The sequence below is a fragment of the Rattus norvegicus genome, chromosome 14 (assembly GCF_036323735.1).
Source record: "Rattus norvegicus strain BN/NHsdMcwi chromosome 14, GRCr8, whole genome shotgun sequence".
Lineage (NCBI taxonomy): Eukaryota > Metazoa > Chordata > Mammalia > Rodentia > Muridae > Rattus > Rattus norvegicus.
The window spans coordinates 99616405-99637869 of NC_086032.1; the positions used below are offsets into that span (position 1 = coordinate 99616405).

At 40.6% G+C, this 21465-nt stretch overlaps 1 protein-coding gene across 5 annotated transcripts in view; it reads left to right on the plus strand.

The window, feature by feature from the left end:
• Positions 1-21465, plus strand: part of Vps54 (VPS54 subunit of GARP complex) — a 77059-nt gene that overhangs the window by 36285 nt on the left and 19309 nt on the right. For all 5 annotated transcript variants that reach the window (XR_010057346.1, XM_039091649.2, XM_039091650.2 and 2 more), the window contains 6 exons: positions 617-1002; positions 12020-12146; positions 13029-13136; positions 15770-15825; positions 18234-18330; positions 19467-19807. Coding sequence is in view for 4 of the 5 variants with exons in the window: in XM_039091649.2 (XP_038947577.1) it covers positions 617-1002; positions 12020-12146; positions 13029-13136; positions 15770-15825; positions 18234-18330; positions 19467-19807 (1115 nt within the window). In the remaining variant the exon portion in view is untranslated. The remainder of the gene's footprint in view (positions 1-616; positions 1003-12019; positions 12147-13028; positions 13137-15769; positions 15826-18233; positions 18331-19466; positions 19808-21465) is intronic.

Sequence of the window (21465 nt, forward strand, 5' to 3'; positions counted from 1 at the left end):
GCGCTCTGCCTACTGCCATTTTGAAACAGCAGAGTAGAACATATAGAGCAGAGCCTGACAGACCTGAGCTTACATTTCAGTTTTGGTTCTTGCCTACCCATGTGGCTTTATTCAAGCCGTTTAGTGCTTTTGTGCTTTCTCATTTATAAAACGAGAATGCTGCTAACATCCAAAGCTTGTTTCACCTAGACAGCATATATGTGTGAAATGGACAGTGTGCGGAAGAAAAAGCTCAGTGTGAAGGGTAACCGTCCACTGAGACAACGTTGATGGTGGCCAAGGCGGTACTCCTCTCTGACACTGTAGGGCTCAAACTGCTATTAGCATCTGACACAGCAGTGTGAGTCTGTGACCTGTTGGGAGGAGGCCGTCTTGGAAGGGTGGGGAAAGGAAGGAAGAGGTAAGTGAACATGCATTCTCTGTGCTTACATTTATCTGTCTTTGAACTACACTTTTTGATTCCATTTTGTGTAACAGATTCCAAGCTTCCTTAATCCAATAATTCACACAATGGAATTTATACTCGTAGAAACCTTTTTATCATCTTTAGAACGTACATGGATAGTCAGGAATGATGATGTACTCAAGACAACTTGATTTTCTTCTCCCCCTGAAGCTGAGCCATTATCTGGATATTGTGGAAGTCAACATTGCTCACCAGATCTCTCTGCGTTCAGAAGCATTTTTTCATGCAATGACCTCTCAACACGAATTGCAGGACTACCTCAAGAAAACTTCCCAGGCTGTAAAAATGCTTCGAGATAAAATTGCACAGATTGATAAAGTTATGTGTGAAGGATCACTACAGATTTTAAGACTGGCACTTACCAGAAATAATTGTGTTAAAGTATACAATAAACTGAAGTTGATGGCCACTGTACACCAAACTCAGCCCACAGTGCAGGTGCTGCTGTCCACTTCTGAGTTCGTCGGCGCGCTGGACTTAATAGCAACGACTCAAGAGGTTCTGCAGCAGGAGCTGCAGGGCGTTCACAGCTTCCGGTACGTCTGTTAGGGAAACCAGAAGTAATACCAGAGACGTTTCAAGGGCAAATATTTATATGTAGTGTTAAAGAATAGATGTATTTGAAGTGAAATGTATATTTTTATTTTCTTAGTTATGTTATTTATATTAACAAAACAAAAATTATTACTGGAGATATTTCAATAGAGATGCTAACTTAAAATTTCTAGTAGATGAAATAAATACAAAACTAATTCCAATTTTGAAAGTAGTACTTGGAAAACATTTAAATAACTGTGTCAGAATGGCAGTTCAGTTTGGAATGGTGAATACCAGAATGCTTTGAATTAATTCAGAGTGAGTTTTACAGATCCGTGAGGTGGCTCATGGCTAAAGGCTCTCATCTCCAAGCTTTACATATGTCAGCATGGCATTTTATAAGCACAGGCACACATATAAATAAATACACAAATCTGTTTAATACAGTCTAAATAGAAAAAATGTTAAAATTCATTTCTAATTTTCAGATTTTATCTTAAAATTCAAAGAATAGTTAGTAAGGAAAAAAAAATCTGTCCTTTCTGTGTTCTTACTTTGAGAATATCTTAAAACAAAACAAAACAAAACAAAAAAAACAAGAAAAAACCAAACCACCAAGATAGAGCTGGAGAGGTAGGTACCTTGAGCTGGGAAGGCCTACCAAGCAAGGGTGGGGACCCAGGTCAGAGCTTCAGAACACACCTTCTAAAAGATTGGTCCCGGTAATGAAGGCAGAAACTGGAAGAGATTTGGGACTCATTGACCAGGAAGCTTAGTCCACTCAGCAAGTTCCAAACTAACAAAAGAGTATCTGAACAAACAAAGTAGATGGGGCCTGAGGAATGACAGACAGACAGACAGACAGACAGAGACACACAGACATACAGTCTTCTCTCTACAGGAAGCGGTGGTGGTGGCTGGAGGTGTTGGTTGTTCATGGTTGGAGAACTTGCTCAGCCTGTGAGTTTTACCTTTAATACCACTAACACAAAAACAAAGCTAATTTGACTGAGAAATTACACATAAAATACCTTAAGTTTGTAGTTGTGAATATTCTATGTGAAGTAGAGTTATTTGTAGACCAGTTACATGGATCAAAATTTCATTCTATTAGGCAGGTTTTGGTGTTCTTGGAGAAGATCTTGTCTTCTGGCAAAGTCACTCAGAATTTACAGCCAGGGGCTACAGTTGTTGTCTTACAGATGTGCTCTGTGGCTTAAGACATGTACTGTGTTCCAGCAGAGGTAGAGTCAGAGAAGCTTATTTAATTGAATTATCAGTCCTCATTAACATTGTATACTTGTGATGTTTAGAGAACGCATGTAAACGTGAATGAAGTCACTGGTACATTCATTCATTGAAGAAGCCTTGAGCTCCTAGGCATGTCAGGCTGACTGCAGGCATCGCGTCACCAGCACAGCACAGCAGAGACGCTCTCTAACAATTTCCACCGTGCATTTTAAACACATGGCTTGGCAGTTTTGATGGTGTATGCAGTGCTGTGGATCTTAACGCTGGGCACATAATCCAGGCTTTAGTGGCTGTGGGAATACAGAGCTGTTGGAAAGCTGCTGTTCAAGCCTTACTTTAGAGTTGTACCAGCGCATACGGTTTCGAGTACATGGACCACTGCTGTTTACTGTGGGTTTCCCGACGGAGCGCCAGGTCATTAGATAATTTCTAAGTTTTCACCTCTGAATTTTTCAATCTTTTTCATTTTGAGTTTGTGTGGTATATTTTTTAATGTGTAATTGATTTTACCATTGCTTTACAAAAGTAGACTTACATGACAGAAGCTCTGTCTTTCCCTTTTTGCTTATTTCTTGGTCAAGTCATGAATTTGGTAAACATTGACACCGATACCCTGTGGCTAGCACAGAACTGAGAAATGCTTGCTTGCTGAACTCACATTCTAAACCAGGTCTAGTTTTACCCTGAAGTTCATATAGTTTTATTATATTAGATTCATACGTTTGTGTGTGAGTGATAATGCTGATAAAGACTGTGGTTATGTAGATAAGTCTAAGACTAGAGTTGAATGTTTATTTTTAATGATTTATTGTACTATAGAGTCCAAGTGTCCTGAGCTTGTACTAATTCTGAGTGAACACAACTTAATGTCAGTCAGTTTGTTTCTCTGTCTTGCTGGGGATCAAATTCGTGGCCTTGTCATACTGAACAGTGATGTAGAGTAAGTGACATGATCAGTAAGTCTTGTAGCCTGTCCCCTAACACAGATGTTGCTCTTGTCTCATTTTGCTCAGACTTGTGTTCAGTACAAGCTAGGCATGTAAAGGACATTCATTCTGTAAACATTTCTGCAAAACCTGCCTATCATCTGTCAGTTCTATTCTGGTTATAACTGTATAAAAGTTTGGTTTCAGAATTTGAGTTTATTTTATATTTGGGATACTTGTGTACATAACCAAGTGGGTTTCTAATACTGATTTATACTTGTAAATTTGAAACTGAGTTTTGGTCATTGAAGAATTTTACTTTGTATTTTGACAAAGACCAGCTTTGACACCAGAGGGTAAACCGAGACAGGCAGCTGATGGGGGTCAGTTTGAGAGTGGCTGATGGGGTTGGTCTAGTGACAAGGGCTTCTGCCAATGGCAGCCTGTTCCAACCCCCATCTCACACATACAGTACATACACTTAGTTGCTGGGTGGAAGGAACAGTGTTCCAACTCCCACACTTTATTCTTTTTCATAGCTTATACATCCTAGCAAAAATATTTCGAACAGTATAAAATTACAATGTGATTACTTTTTAGTTTTATTCTAGTGAATGATTGTGAAATAACAATATGTTCCCCAATACCTTTATGAGAAATATACAAATATAGGTAAAGAAAACAAATTAGTCTCAAGAACCCACATACATTAGAAGCAACTTCTAGATTAAACTTCTAAGATTAAAAAAGCATAAGCAAGGTAGTTTTCTTAGTGTTTCTCTTACTGGCAGGTAACAATTTGCGGTTACAAAGAAAGGAGTAATTATTTTTATTATTTATCTTTAAAAGTAATCTTGTAAGAATCACATACAGATTTTCATGTAAAGACTAGTCATATCTACCATAAATCCTCAATGCATATCTGCTCATCAGCAACTCTTACTAAATCATGTCAGGAAGCTGAGGGTAAACATGGGCGTAAGAAACCGTCACAACCCAGCCTCAGTGAGAGCCCGTCAACCTGGGCTGCCACTGTTCTTGTCCCCTGACCGTGAAGGTCCAGCTTAACTCCTAAGAGTGGGCCCTTCTGAACTTGACATTGTTCCCTGAGGTTGTCTGCATCTGAGCCAGTAGTGAAAACATCTCAGCCTAGCCTCACTAACTACTTTATTTTTCCAATGCTTTCTAAGGGTGGTGGCCATTGCTGACAATCTGCATCACTAAGTGCTTCCCTAAGGTGGTGATGGACTCCTTAACCTGCTCCAGCAGCAGTGCCTGCAAGAGGTCAAGCATTAGTTCTGTGAGTGCCAGAGGCACTGTCCAGTGCGCGGCTGGAAGCCCCCTTAATAGTTCTTAGATGAAGAGGGATGTGAGGGGGATGTGAGGGCAGCAAGCAGAGCAGAACCCCACAACAGTGTGAAGTCCTCCCGGCTGTGCCACACCCAGGTCTGCCCATGGGCTGTGGTGACCTGTGGGCCGCTGCATTCCATGAGTTCTACAGCCATTTGTCACTCCTCCTGCGTGGCCCTCGGCAGTATTTTAAGTTTCTGGCAAGTCTACTTGTTACATTTACATTCTTCATTTATATAAGCAATTTTCTGTTAATTTAATATAAGATTGTTAAATGTTTGCATTCTTTTTTCAAAGCTTCATTAGTATTTTTAATGCTGTTTTTATTTGAAAATGCAGTTAATTATGGGTTCCTTATGTTTCCGTTCAGTCAGCTGGGGAAATGTACACTTCAGGGTTATTTTTTACTCTCAGGATTGCTGATACAAATTGTATTCTTTTTAAATCTAAGAACTTTCTATTACATTTTACCTGCTTCTTACCCTCCTATGCTTTAGGTCACATTTCACTCAGGTTTTATGGGGCATGGCTTAGAAAAAGGCTCTCTTTCTTAGTAGACCAGCCAGGGACACCGCCATTGGTTTAAGTCGTTGACAGCCTGCTCTTTACAGACACTAGGGTAGGTTTTCCATTTGCCTGGAGTCTTTGTCTTACATTTTAAGGGGATTTTTATTTCAAACTTTAATAGTTGTATTGCCAAAAGACTTGTTTTTTTATTTTAGAAAACAATTTGATTGTTGTTATTGGTGTGCCATTTTCTACATATTGTTAACATTTCTTTCTAGTGACAGAAAATAGTTTTTTTTCTCATTTTAGCACTATTGACTTGAAAAATTTATGTATAAACTTTGCTTTCTGACTAGTAAACCTCAGAATATTTTATTCATATCGTCTGATGACATCTTACTGCATTTTATTGTACTTACTCACTTTGGTGTTTAAAGTCTTACTGTTAGGCTTTAGATGTCTTGAGCAGGAGGTGTATCATGCACATCTTAATACACATTTGTGAAACCTGTGGATTCCAAAAAAAAAAAAAAAACCACAGCTTATTCTTGGTACACTCTTTTTCTGTCCTTTTAACCTTTTGTAATCATTAGATAATTAACTATTAATAACTATTTGTGGTTAATACCCTGCTGTGGCTCTCAGAAGACTTTGAAGAGAGGTCTGCCGCACCAACTGAAACAGTTAGGAGCGTTTCCAGGATGTAAGACTGAAGGCTCTCTGAGAAGTTCTGATGGCCAGAGTTGAGGTGCTCATTATGACCTCTACTGAGTTCTCTAAAGGTTTACATTTTATAATTAAAGTGCTCACATTTTCTATGTGAATTTCTTTTTCTTTTTTAACAAAAATTTCAACCAAAGCGTATCCCGTTTTCAGAGAAGTCTTGTGTCTCTGGTGTAAGCTGCCGAAGCTGACCCCTTTTCCGAGTCCACAATTTATTTAGGTGGAAATTTTGGCTTAAATTCAATACCTGATTCCTACAATGGTTGCTGCGTATATTTATTATTTTTTAAAATTAAAAAATTAATGATTTTACTAACACTGGACAGTTAATTATAATACATTTTAATCATCACACATGAAAATTCTTAGCAATAAAAATAGTCATTGAAATAATACATATAATTTTTGCTGTATTAAATTAGAGATGTTATTAAATTTAACAGTATTCAGTTTCTTACATAGATAAAATGTAGACGTCTCAATGTGGACCTAAGAATACATTAAATAGGGCCAGAGAGATGGCTCAGCTGTTAAAGGCTAAGCTCACAACCAAAAATATAAGAATACATTAAATATTGATAGGTTTCTGTATTTTTTCTTTTTTATGCAAGAGCTTTAATTACTTTGAAATCCAGGGCTGTTTCTGCTTTTTTTTATCATACACATTTGTGGAACTGAGCCCCTATTGAGTACATTGTACCAAGTGTGCTGTGTGTATGAGATGAATTTTCAGTGTTCCTGAGATCGCCTGTTACTCTGTTTCTAGGGATACTGGACATAAGGCTTAGGCGGTCCTAAAAGTTGGTTCCACGTCATGCAGCAGTTACGAAAGAGCAAAAGGGAGATTCAGCCGTCTCATTAAAGCTTAGAGCTGTGCTTATTATATTTGAGTGAACACCTTACTTGACCCAGACAAATATGAGTTATAACTAATTTTATAGTCATATAGATACCGAAATTGTAGGCAGTTGTGCTACTTGTACTGAACAAGGAACTACCATAGTAATTCTTATTCAGTAAAAATTAATGAAATTAGTTATCTAGTTGTAAACCTGCCTGCCTGTCTTCCCTCCCTTCTTCCCTCCCTCTGTCCCTTCTTCCCTTCCTCCCTCCCTCGCCTCCCTCCTTTCTTCCTCCTTTTATAAGTTTTCTAAAAGGTATCCAGCATCCAGAGTTAATTACGGGTTTCAGCATTTTGTGGTTTCATTGATAAGAGCCACCTTATGATTCCACTTAGGTAATTTAGTTTATTGTTTACATCAAAATATTAAACATGATCCTGTAGTCCTACATGATCGGCAGTCTAACTTCCAACGTTAGAGTAAGAAAACATGCACATTTTTATATTTCCAGATAAAGCCAAGAGACTTTTCCGTTTGATAAAATAAGAACTGTAGACCCTTTTAATATGTGTTTTTTTCTGATACAAATAGCACACAGGTCACTGTTGAATATCCATCTTAGTAGAAAAATCCAGATTACTGTATAAATCTAGCCACATCTAATTAGAAAGCATTATAGTTTTTCCAACTCGTCGGATTTGGTGTTTCTCTCAGAAGTATCGCAGGTTTTTAGTTTTTTTTTTTTTTTTTTTTTGGTTCTTTTTTTCCGGAGCTGGGGACCGAACCCAGGGCCTTGCGCTTCCTAGGTAAGCGCTCTACCACTGAGCTAAATCCCCAGCCCAGGTTTTTAGTTTTATTCTGGTACTTCTTATTCACAGTTCTCTAAAGGAGCAGAACCGGTAAAACGAACACACACACACACACACACACACACACACACACACACACACACACACACACACACACACACGTGTGCGCGCAGTCACCCACAACAGTGAGGAGGGTGTTTATTGGTGGTATTTATTTCCGGGCTGTGGTCCAGATAGCCCAGCAATGACTGCCCTCCAGTGGAAAGGCTGAGAGTCTTGTCCAGTCCACATGTAGTCCAGTCTGGTGCTGGAGTACAGGGAATTCCTAGAGAGTGGCTGGAAGGCTGAAGCGTGGGTTCCAGAACAGGTGAAGGAGTGCCTCAGCAGCAGGGTAGATGGACGTGCCAGCTAGAGTCAGGGCAAACAGGCAAAAAAGCAAAAGCTGCTTTCTTGTGGTGTCCTTTGCGTGGGCTGCCACCAGAAGGTGTGGCTCAGACTGGGGGCGGGGCTTCCCGCCTCTAATCCAGTCAGGAAACTCCATTGTCCTTTGCTTGGCTTTCAGGTGATTATGGATGAAGTTGAATTAACAACCGGATTAGCCACCACAGTATTACCGTTTGTATTGTACCACTTTGGATTACCGTATGAGATTGAGCTACATACTTGCATTTATTTTGAGACATGGTCTCATTAGGTAGCACAGGCTGGTCCTGGATCTGACAATGTAGATCAGTATGGCCTTAAATTCAAAAAACTCTATCTGCCTCTGCCTCTCCAAGTGTGCTACCATATCACGCCTTAGGCTGCATACTTTTTAAGTGAACTGCTTAGAGAAATCTTTGTGTGTTTTCAAGCATAGCATATTACTTAATAGCATTAAGGTTATATTATATATAACAGATATATCTGTTCCTTTTCTGAATTTAAGAAAGTATGAAAATGAAGCTACTCAAGTTTTTTAAGATTATCTGAGGCTGGGCAGTGGAAGCGGCAGTCCTGTAATCCTGGCAGCCAGGAGGCAGAGGCAGGCAGAGCTTTTGTGATGCGGCCAGCCTGGTCTAGAGTGAGTGCCCACAGCCGGGGCTTCACAGAGAAACCCTGTCTCCAAAACAAAACAAAAACCTAGAGACTGAGAACCCTACATTTACACTAGAAATTTTTATTATTTTAGTTAGGAAATCTTAGTAGACACATTCATATGAATGTGACCCCAGAATTTTTTGGGGGATGAGAGGGTGGGATTTGTTGAAGACTGTCACACTCAGGGTTAACATATATCTGAGTATTGGCTTCTAATCTACATTAAAAGAGAATCCAAGATCTCCATTAAAAACTAGAACTAGCGGGGCTGGGGATTTAGCTCAGTGGTAGAGCGCTTACCTAGGAAGCACAAGGCCCTGGGTTCGGTCCCCAGCTCCGAAAAAAAGAACCAAAAAAAAAAAAAAAAAAAAAAAAAAAAAAAAACTAGAACTAGCATATTAGTGAGCTAGCAGTATTAAATTTATATATAAATTTATATGGTGCCTTATTACTACAGTTAAAAACTTGAGAACACAGGTATACAGAAGGTTATGGGAAATGAAGACTATTTTAGGAAACACTGTGTAACCTATGAGCCATCAATAGGTGGCTTGCTTTTCCCTTTGCAACCCCCGCTGACTGCTGATTTTTTTTAAGTTGCAAATACTTTGTTTCAACCATAGTAGTAAATGTATTTTTTTTTCTTTTCTTTTTTTTCGGAGCTGGGGACCGAACCCAGGGCCTTGTGCTTGCTAGGCAAGCGCTCTACCACTGAGCTAAATCCCCAACCCCGTAAATGTATTTTTAAAAGATGAGATTTTTTTAAAAAAAAACCTCTAATGTCACTGATATCTTCAAATAGGTAGTTGTTGATGACATAGGTTTGTCCCCAATTTTTATAGTGTTTGGTTGCAATATATAGCTGTGCAAATACCCACAGTGAGTGGCTGGTTTTCCAGTGTCTTTTGCTGTAAAGCTTTCTTTTTATTTCCTCCTCTTCAGCGTGTTTATCGAGAACGGCATCCCCAAGTCTCTCACGCTTTCCTTCCATGTATGTTCTAGAATTGGAAGGCGCCAGTTAGATTTCCTTACGGGGTGGGTGCTGACTATGGAGCAGCGCCAAGTCTGAGCACGTGGCCTGCTCGCATCAGGACCGCTGTTGCTTACAACCTGGGCTGTTCCTATAGAGATGGATCCCCATTAACAGTTAGAGCTGACGCTTGGAAAACACATCTGGAATTGGCAGCTAAGAAAGTCAGATAAAACAGTATCGCCTAAAGATACTGTTAAAACTTAAAAAGAGTTAAGTGTGTTATAAATGTATGAACATGTGTGGACCGTAGTTTTGTTGGGGGCAGCTTGGACACTAATGCTAAGTACCAGCCTGAAGTGGAGTCTGAACTTAAAAAATTGGCATCTCAATACTAAGTAATGGATTTAGACATAAGCATTTAATGTTTCTAAGTCTTTTTTAAAAGCCTTTTGCTCTTGTTATTTTGTAGATATTCAGATGTCTGATGTCTTAGTGGTTTCTGGAGTCCTTGTAGTAAGAGTTGAGGAGAAAGGACTTGAACGGGTGCTCGCTTTGTGCTGTGACAGTGCACTCACACATGCTTTATCCTGGGTATGTGTGTGAACTGTCACTGCTTTAGGGACTCTTCCTTTTAAAAAGAAATTTAAATTTTACTATTCCTGTGCGTGTGTATGCATGCATATAACTTTTAGGAGTCATTTCCTACCTTGTGTCGAGGTCTTGTTGTTTTTATGCTACTTAGCCCAGTTCTTTGGAGACAGTTTCCTCCCTCCTATTTGTAGGAGCACTGAGGTTATAGATGCACACCATTGCATCTGTGTGTCTGTCCATCCCCCCACCCCCCCCACACACACCTGGTTTCTCTGTGTAGACCAGACTGTTCTGGAACTCTCTGAGAAAGACCTGCCTCTGACTCCCAAGCCCTGGGATTAAAGGTGTGCACCACCATTCCAGGTCTACCTGGCTTTCTGATGGTCAAACCATTGAAGATAGGCCACGTGTGTAGCAGTGCTTTTCTGCTTAGCCATCTCATCAGCCTGTTCTTTCAGTGTGAGATTGTGTTTAAAACTACTACTACTGAGTTGGATGTAATTTCTATGCTTTTGTAGTACATAGAACTAGAGAATATTTTTTTTTTTTTTGGTTCTTTTTTTCAGAGCTGGGGACGGAACCCAGGGCCTTGCGCTTCCTAGGCAAGCGCTCTACCACTGAGCTAAATCCCCAGCCCCGAGAATATTTTTACTTTATAGCTTTGCCTTATAAATTATTTTACATAATTTGAATTTATTTGTTGGTGTTAAGTTTGAGCCCAGGGTCTCCTGTATACGAGGAGAGTTTTCCTTTTAGAGAAACCTGTGGGCGGGTGCGGGTTCTTCCCATTTACGCCGATGCCTGTAGCACGTTCCACGTGATGTTCTTCTGTACAGTCAAGGCTGACCTGATCTCCTGCCTTCACCTGTCACTTGCTGGGATTACAGGCATGGACCATGACACACGGTTTGTGTGGAGGGAACTGAATTTTAGACACATGCTGGGTAAGCTGGATCAGCTGAGCCACATTCCTGGTCTCCACACTAGAAATCACTGGTAGGAACCAGCTCTCTCCTACCACGTGGGTACCAGGATCCGATTCATGGATTTAGGCGTGGCAGCAAGATACTTTAGCATTGAGCATCTCACTAGCCCCAAATCCATTATTTTGAACAATTAGTATATGCAAACAAAAAAGGGAAGATTATTCTACTTAAACCTCTTTTCTCTTGCCATATAAGCAGATTTTCCTTTTCCATTTTCCCATTGCATTTTGAATTTTGGAATAGTTAAGGTCAACTAGGTTATCTAGGCTTCTCAGCTCATTGTTTTTATGAAGCCTATCAGACTTGTAGCAAAAATATTTTATGGCTAAAGATACTTCTAGTCACAAGCTCTAATAGTTTTTTAAAGATTTTATGTAGATTTTTATGCGCAAGCATTCTGTCTGCATGCGTGTGTACTACATGTGTGCCTAGCACCTGCAGAGGCCAGAAGGATATCAGATTCTCTCAGCTAGAATGAAAGCCAGAGAGGTTTAGGGGGACTGAACACATACCTTCTACAGACAAGCAAATGCCTTTACGTCCTGGTAGCTGCCTCTCTGGCCTTTGATGGTGTTGAGTTTAGTGACTGGTGGCAGATGACAATAACTGAAATTTATCATGGCAGATTGAGTTGAGTCACTCTGTCCCTATGGCCATTTAAAAGAGTAGGGCCTGCCAAGTATGAGGGAGTAGTGTTTGCTGAGTAAATGAGTGTCTGGAGAGTGGCAACAGAGAAGTTAATTGGAACAGCTGATAGTTTGTCTATAAGATGTCATAAAATTTCTCAAGTAACCAGGTTTTCTGCAGTGTTCTGAACTATTACAGATGAAGTAACATTATTACAGTGATTTTTACGTATTAAAGGTCTTCATTTTACTAAAACATGTTGTTGAATAAGTATTGTCAGTTAGAAAAGTTGTCTTGAAATTGGAATAAATTTATGACAGTACATATGTGTGTTTTTCTCTCCTTTGGTAGGCATTTGGGATCACAGCTTTGTGAATTAGAAAAGCTGATTGATAAAATGATGATTGCAGAGTTTTCTACTTATTCTCATAGTGACTTAAACAGACCGCTGGAAGGGGAATGCCAAGTTTTAGAAGAGGTATGTGTTTGAACTGTGGAACCCAAGAACTGTCTTTGCTTACTTAGTATTGTTTCCTTTACAGCTTCCGTTTATAACACATCCATCAGATCATAGTGAACAAAATTACCTCAAATTGCCATGTCTTTCAGACTTTTGAAGCTCTGTGTTAGCCATGTATTTTCATAAACATCATAAAATCTTAGAATCCTATGAAGCAGAGGATGGAGTTCTGTCATAGCTTACTAAGAAATAGGAATTGAAATGAGGTCTGTAAAGGATGCGAACTGAGTTCAAAGGAGAGCCATAGGATGAGTGACTTAATTTATATCCCATGGGATGTATCTACCAGGGTTTGTCTTCTGTAAAAGTGATGGTTATGTGTAATTTGCTAATCATCCAAACTCACCAAACACCTATTCTGGACATGTTTTATTTGAATGTTTAAATAAATATATTCTCTCCAGGTTTCACTCATCTGGAAATTTTGCAGTGCACATATATCATTGCCGAGAACTACCAGGAAAAATAAAAAAAGAATCTGAGGTCCCTGACTGACAATGGCCTGGAGAGGTGTGCAGTTAGCTGGAGCATCCTGCTCATTGCTGACCACAGGGACTCTTCATGGGGCATCAGTGTTTGAGGGTGTTCTTGACAGTGGGGATGTGGATAAAAGACCTGTTAGCATTGCTTTGTCCCCAAGTCAGTTCATTTGGTCCATGTGGTAGAATAGGAGTTAGAAATCAGACTCCAAAAACCTGGTGGCAAGGGTCACGTCAGACTCCTGGAACCACCGCACTCTGTCTAGGCAGAAAGCTTGAGGGTCTGACATAACAGTGCTGATAAATGTTTCTGCTTAAATTTCAAGTGTAAAATTATACATCTTTCTTTTTATTTTAATAGGAAAGATTAGTATCTCTAGTGTTTGGGCTTTTGAAACAAAGAAAACTTAATTTTTTAGAAATCTATGGTGAAGAAATGATTATTACAGCAAAGAACATCATTAAAGAGGTATTGTGCACTTTTATTCACTGTGTGTTTGGAGGTCTGGAGTTGAGTCTTGGTGTCCTCTGGTGATGTGTGTATGCATCTGGTAGCAGCGCTGGGCTCTTCAGGTTGCTTGCAGGGATGAATAAGCGAGGCACAGCTCACCCTACCACCAGGAGCACTGCTTCCCATGGTATAGGCTCCTTACTGTCCTTACACACGCGGCTCTGGACAGACTCCAGAACCCACACAAGCATTCTATTCACATTATTTCCAAACCTCCAGAAACATCTGTTTTATAGTTTTATAAAATTGTACCAATGTCATGATTAGACCTATTGTTTTTTGTCAATGTGGACTATTTGATACTGTCAATAAAACTGTGACAGACCTCTGTGAATAAAGCTACTTATTTGTCATATTTAAGATTTTTTTTTTTTAAAGAGAATTGAGTAGTTGGCTCAGTCAGAGAGCCTTGTTTAATCCTTAGAACCTCTCTGAATATGCTGGACACAAGCACTTAGAATCCCATTTTGTGGAGGCAGAGAGAGGGCAGTAGATGAACAGCAGGCCAGTGAGTGACCTTGTCTGAAAGGAACTAGTTGGCTTTCCTGAGGACAGCATCTGAGATGGCCTCTGGCCTCCATGAGTGCACACAAGCTTGCATACCCAGATGCACACATGCACCGGTAATGCACATAGAGAAACCACAAAACGATGGTGTTCTTAGATTGATGCCCTAAAGCAGAATTGCTGATCAGAGAGTGAAAGTTATTTTATGTTGTTTAATACATAAAACGAAAATCAATGTCTAAAACCAGTACAAACTTATTTATACTCCCTATAATAAGTATATGTGTTAACTTCCTTTCAAATTGCTTAGAAAGTTAGCAGTAACCTAGAATCTTTAGCTCTTCCCAGCTTTATGACGTACAGGTTAGACAGTACTCACCACTGAGCTGAACTCAACTCTGTGTGCCCTATTTGCAGTGTTCCTTGTCTTTGTTTTGATGTTTTTTATCTTAGGATAATTTTACAAAGTGTTTATTAGGTATAATTATCACTGAATTGTACATACATTGTCGATGCTTATGTAAAATGCACAGCTGTAATTGCTCTCTCTTTTACTTAAACTCCTTCAGACACTGTATTTTGAAATGTGTATAGCTATTTTGGAAAATTGTTGGTAGTATTTACTAATGTTAAATATATACACATTACAGAATTCTGTTCTTGTTCACCTAACAGAAATACTGAGGTAAATCATTCAAACACAGTGCGTGTACATGACGCACCGACTACCATTAGAGAAAAAGGAACATTCTAAGTGGCATCATCTGAAAATAGAACAGAATTGCAGTATATATGTACAGTAAAATGCTAATATCTCAATGAAATTGAGTGAATTATTCATTACTGGTTACCTAAAGCTATGTAGATATAATATAAAACCAGACACAGAAGAATACACACCGCAGGGTTTCCTCTTGCTGCCAGATTCAGACATGGGCGAAATGAAGATTCTAGACACATATCATAGTAGCATTTTGGGTGTGGGGTGATGGCTTGGCAGGTAAGAGCACTGGCTGTGCTTGCAGGGCATCAGGGTTCGTGAGCATCGTCATGGTGGCCCACACTGAGCTTACCTTCAGTCGGAGTGGTTCTAACACCTCCTGGCCTCTGCACCCACTTCATGCTTGTGTGAACAGACAAACATACAGGGAGACACTCTTACACATAAAATAAAAATAAACAAAACCTTAAAAGATAGTGACTTTTGAAAGGTTTGGAACTGGACAAAGAATAGAATTCCAAGCAATTAAAATAACTGGTTCCTTAAAGGAGTTCTAGCTCAACAGACAGTGCTCTGTGTGTGAACGTGCTATACGTTTCACATATTTCGTTTGTGTTTTCTGGGACTATGCATTCACTTATTGTAGTAAGGCCCTGTTTAATCCTTAGTACCACACATATAGGAAAGGATTACTGTGGTTTCGAGTTCATTTTTTTACTAAAAATACTTTTAGTATTACGAATGCTTTGCTTGCGTGCGTGCGTGCGTGCGTGTGCATTACTTGTACGCCTGGTACCCAAGGAGGCCAGAAGGCATTGGATCATCTGGAACTGGTTATGAGCCACCAACTGGGTGCAGGGAATCAAATCTGGGTCCTCTGGAAGACAAACCAGTGCTTTTACCCACTGAGTTAACTCTACAGCTCAGTTCTTTTGCTTTTAATTTGTATGTATGTGTATGAGCATGTTCAGGTGCATGTAGAGTGATGCATGCATTTGTGTGCACACGTATGGAACCAGGGGACAACCTTGGGTGTCCTTCAGGAGACATCCACCTTGTTTCTGAGATCGTCTCTTACTAAACCTGGAGGTTGCCTAACAGGCCAGGCTGGCTGGTCAGTGAGCCCCAGGCTTCTGCTGATCCCCAGTTCTTCAGCAGTGGAATTACAGGGGTGTGTGCCACACGGCTTTTTAACATGGATTCTGGGAATTAGAGTTAGGTCCTTATATTTGCAGGACAAATACTTGTACTGACTAAGCTGCCCCACCCCCAACCTCAGGATGTTTTTAATGTACAGATGAAGTGTGAATTAGTTGGCATTCTTAAGACAATTAACCAAATCACCCTTTTTCTTAACTTGCAGTGTGTGATTAATAAAGTTGCACAAGTAGAAGAAATAGACACAGATGCTGTTGTGAAGTAAGTACAAACGTGTGCAGTGTTGTGTTAGGGAAAAAAGGCCATGCACACAGATTACAATTTTTCTCTTTTCCCCACATTCTACTTTTATAAATTATAATCTTAAGGTGACTAAGTAATTGTTGGATGAGATTTGGGTCAGGGTGTAAAAATATTATACATGAGAATAAAGTACCTTTAAGAGATAAGGGAAAGGGGCGCTCAACAAAATTCAGAAGAAAGATAGTAGTGTCTTTGAATAATGGACCTTGAATAGAGGGAACGTCACCATGAGGTGACTCTTCAGGGAGAGAACTGCAGGAGTCGGTACAATGGAGCCCACCCATTATCTTCAGGAGATACTTCTTGAGCTCCTGTGAAAGCCAGTGACCACAGACAGGAGGTAACTGTGTGTGTGTGTGTGTGTGTGTGCGTGCGTGCGTGTGTGTAAATAGAGTATTTTCCTTGTGTGCCTCCTATCATTGCTACATAGTACAGGAGTTAATCTTGCTTCAGACATTTTTTTTTTTTTTTGGTTCTTTTTTTCGGAGCTGGGGACTGAACCCAGGGCCTTGCGCTTCCTAGGCAAGCGCTCTACCACTGAGCTAAATCCCCAGCCCCGCTTCAGACCTTTCTAACTTGCTGCCCTCTTTGGGTCATTGTTCTTACATAGATGATCTGTTAGCCAAGGCTGTTACTAAGTGACTACTGGGCAGGTAGTATATACAACATGGATACATTAGGTAAAGGGATGATTCTAATCCCACAGGGCAGGGCACAGAGCAGTTATCATACTACTCATAATGGTGGTCAATTGTTATTTTTGAAAATTTGAAATCTGGCCACCAATCTGGATCGTCATTAAAGCTCTCCAGGGCAGAACTCCAAGGTGAAGTAGATGCAATGTTACATCCTCACCATCGCCTGGTGCGTCTGTTTCAGAGTCGATTGGAGCAGCCAGTGAGCAGGAGGAAGTGCTGGAGACACATCAGGGAACCTTTAGAAAATTCAGGACAGCAATGCCTGTGTGCAGGCAGGTTTATGTTAGAATCCTTTGGGAAAAAGAACTCCGTAGAGAAGATTAGTCCAGAGGATTGGCCTGCAGGCCCATCTACAGTGCACTTCCTTAATCAGGGATTGATGGAGGTCCCAGCCGCTGTGGGTGCTGCCACCCCTGAACTGCTGGTCCTTGGCTGTAAGAGAGCAGGCTGAGCAAGCCCTGGAGAGCAGGACTGTGAGCAGGGTTCGCTCCTCAGCGGTCTCTGAGACAGCCCCGGCTGAATTCTCTCAGCAGCGCAGAAAGAGCTGAGAGTTCCAAGCTAAGCACTCTTTCCTCTCCATGTTTGTGGTCACGGTGTTCTCTCACAGCAATAAACCTAGTAAGACACTGGAATGAGGTTTCTCAACTTACAAGAATGTGTTGTTTTGTTTTTGTAATAAACTTATGGCTGAGGCAGCATTCACTGGAAATACAGAGTAATGCTATTTTCTATAAAAATCTCCTTATATTAGCCTGTTTCATATTAGAAGTTATTAACTTAGAGTAATGTCTTAGTTAGGCTTTTATTGCTGTGAACAGACACCATGACCAATGTAAGTTTTATAAAGGACAGCATTTAGTTGGGGCTGGCTTACAGGTTCAGAAGTTCAGTCCATTATCATCAAGGCAGGAACATGGCAGCATCCAGGCAGGCACGGTGCAGGAGGAGCTGAGAGTTCTACATCTTCACCGGAAGGAAGCCAGGAACAGACTGAGCATCCTCAGGCAGCTAGGAGGGTCTCCACGTCCACCCCCACAGTGACACACTTCCTCCAACAAGGCCACACCTTCTAATAGTGCCGCTCCCTGGGACAAGCATATGCAAACCATCCCAGCAACAAGTAATAGCACTGCCTGGTAGAATTTAAATGTGCTGTGTGTTTGTTTTTAATGTTTATAACTGCATACGATACATACTTTTCCTTCTTGTTGAAAATAAAAAACAAGCAAGGTGAGGAAGATGAGCTCCGTCACTACAGGTACAGCCCACGGCTGCAGTCAACAGCCGGGCCTTGAGCTGACTTGGGGCTGCCCGTAGTCCATGCCAGTAGGCGGTCCTACCTCTCACAGTGGAAATGTGGGCTGTTGAATCCGCCGAGGGAGGTGCAGTACGTCTATCGTTGTGTCACAGGAGCCTCACTTTTAGCTAATGTCAGGTATATTTCTTCAGTGGCCACACAGTCACGGTGTGATGAGGACTGTATGTCACCGTGCATGATTGGACTCTGCAGACACAGTGGTGTTTAGCTCAGGAAGCTATGCTTTTACTTAGGGCTCAGGATAAAAGGCACTTTATTTTTATAGATTATTTAGTGTCCTTTCCTCTAGCCTATAGATGTTACCATATTGTTCCAGAGACACTTATTTTTCTTTAAACATTTTTTTATAGGCTTGCAGATCAAATGAGAATGCTGAATTTTCCCCAGTGGATTGATCTGTTAAAGGATATTTTCTCTAAGTTTACAATTTTCCTACAGAGAGTTAAGGTAAGCTTACATATCAGGTGCCTGGGATATCTGAAATTCAATCAGCTTTCTAGACAGTACTCAGAACTGAAGAGTGTTTGGGTGAGGTAAACCTTCATGTACACAATGGTGTCTCCGTGCCTTGGTTTTAGTTGCTTGCGGTTTCCGCAGTCTGTCTTTGATGTGTGTCTGTGCTGATTGGACTCAACTCAGCTTCCAGTGCCTCAAGAGATTTGAACTTGAGGTCTGCTTCCTTAGAATCATGTCCATACGCCAAGAAAAATCAAATGTTTGAGAGAGGAAGCAATGTGTTTGAGATTTGCAACTATGACTGTCAAAATCCTTTATTTCTTAATAGTTCTTAAAGACAGTAATTTATGTAAGCTATTTTTCACTTACCTAGCTTTCAGTGTTTAAGTATTTCCTGTGTATCAAGTACCATTGTTTAAGATACATGGTGGAGCTAACCATGTAGTAGAAAGAGACCTAGATAAATAAAAAGATAATTTTAGATGTCAATAAATGTTCTTAAAAAGCAAAACAAAACCACAACAAAGCAGCCACAAGTGGATTAGTGACAAAAGCTGTTGTGAGAGTCAGTGAAGGATGATCTCTTTGCGGAAGCCGTCATTTGTGCCAGGAGAACTCAAGGGATGAGAAGGACGGTGTGCGAAGGTCACAGGGAGGAGCCGTCTGTACGGAGGAGCAGCAGAGGTGTCTAGTGAGAGCAGGCTCAGTGTTCAGACAGCAGAAAGAGCTCCTGTCACATTCCCATGTGACAGCATAACTCTAGGGGACATAAGCTGCTGCTGTTTTAATAGTAAGTTTCTCTGAGAGGTAGGCTGGTGTGTTTGGTAGAGCATGGTTAAGAGGTTAGTGAGTATGCAGTGTTGTAGGGAGTGTCCACTGAATGTAGGTTAGACTGTGAGCACTGGGCTCTCGGCCGTCGTGAGCCGAGCCTCCCTCCCCTGTGCAGCTGGTTTTTACAAGTCACTGCGATTTCATCAATATGACCCTGTTAGAAATTATAACATTTCTTGTAAGACTTTGATTCATTTTGATCATAGATGTTCAGAATTATGTCCACATAATTCTATAAATTTTAGGTTCATGATATTTAAATATGTCTAAAACATGTCCTATTTTCTTTTTTGTAGGCAACACTGAATGTCATCCACAGTGTTGTTCTCTCAGTTCTTGACAAAAACCAAAGGACTAGAGAATTGGAGGAGGTCTCACAGCAGAGGAGTGCTGGGAAGGACAACTCCTTGGACACAGAGGTGGCTTACCTGACGCACGAAGGCCTGTTCATAAGTGACGCTTTCAGTGAGGCTGAGCCAGCGTCCGCGGCAGTCGATACTACCTCTCAGAGAAACACGTCTCCACACAGCGAGCCCTGCAGCAGCGATTCGGTATCCGAACCAGAATGTACTACTGATTCCTCATCCAGCAAGGAGCAGACACCAGCGTCTGCCACTCTGGGAGGTGTAGACATCATGTGAGTACAGTGGGTTTCTGAGAATGGTAAGCTCTGTTGCAGTAGGGCGAGGATTCAGCTGTAGTTTTTAAAATGTAACCCTTGAGGATTTAACAAATAGGTATTTTTTATGAAGCATACACTTCATTTTGAAGATGTGTAGAAGGTGTGGAGGAGAGCCGTGGAGACAGTGGAGAGGGATTCCAGGACCTTAGCACTGCTGAGGAACTTGAATTATTTCCTGAGACTTCTCCCTTCAGCACTATGGGAATTGATTCAGAGGAAGCTTAGAAAACTTAAAGTGAACAGAACTTCTCCAGGAACCACATCCATTACTGCTCTGGCCGTTTGTCTTTGTTTGCTGTCTGTCCTGCTGGGCTCTTATTTCACGTTAGTACAGATGCGTTTGCCTTACGCTGTGCTTTCTCAGAGCCGTGAGTCTCCTAGGGGATTACATTGCCTTTCCAGACATCACTTGTAAGAATTATGTTTTGGTGGTGGAGAGATGGCTGAGTGGTTGAGAGCACTGACTGCTCCTCCAGAGATCCTGAGTTCAAATCCCAGCAACCACATGGTGGCTCACAACCATCTGTAATGGGATCCGATGTCCTCTTCTGGTGTGTCTGAGGACAGCTACAGTGTATTATATATAAAAAAAATAAATAAATCTTTTAAAAAATTATGTTTTAAATTATAACACATTTACAGAAAATTTGCAATAATAGTATGAACTCTGTCAAGTATTCTTTATCCAAAGACCCCAGTTCTCAATAGTTTACCACATGACCCTGTCTCCCTCTCGTTCCTTCCTCCCTTTCCCTTTTTCATTAAGACTAACGAGACTTAGATCCGTTGCTTATACTGACATCAGCCTGAGGCAGAGCTCACAGGACTGACCTTTACTTGAGATCAGTTTATTACAGTTTTTCCTTCCTACTGAAATACCTGAGCTACATTACAAAGTGTATGTATTTTGTCTATGTTTAGGCTAAAACTTTTATATTTACTAGTTATTATTGTACTATTAAATCTATATTAAAATTATGCATTTTGACTGGGCATGATTTTTTCCTAGCATCTGGGAGGCAGCAGCAGAAGCAGGTGAATCTCTGTGAGTTCAAAGTCAGCCTGGTCTAAATAGCAAGTTCCAGGATAGCCAGAGATACAGTGAGACCCTGTCTCAAAATAACAACAAATTCTGTATCTTAAAATAATTTTATTTATTTATTAAAACATTTCGGAGTTAGGAAATCTTCACTTGAAGGAATCGCTCTCCTACCACCACAGTGTGACTTTCGTTAGTGTTTGAGGTGCACTGTGCCCTAGTAGTGAGAAGGAGAGGGCAGAGGACTGGTACTCTCCTTGTTTTGTTTTGGTTCAAACTTTTTAATTTGGTATACAATACACACGTAGGACAAAAATTAAATTCTAAATGTTCAGCTTAAATAATTATTCCAAAATGAAAAACTTTGGTCAAGAAATATTGTCAAGAAATGGAGCGATATCAGCCTCTAGAAAACTTACCTCCACTGCCTGCCCTGCTCTAATCATTTCCATCTGTGTGTGTGTGTGTGTGTGTGTGTGTGTGTGTGTGTGTGTGTGTGTGTGTGTGTGTGGTTGTTGTTGCCAGTTGTATATAGTAGAAACACACATTTATGTTTGATTTCTTCAACAGTGTG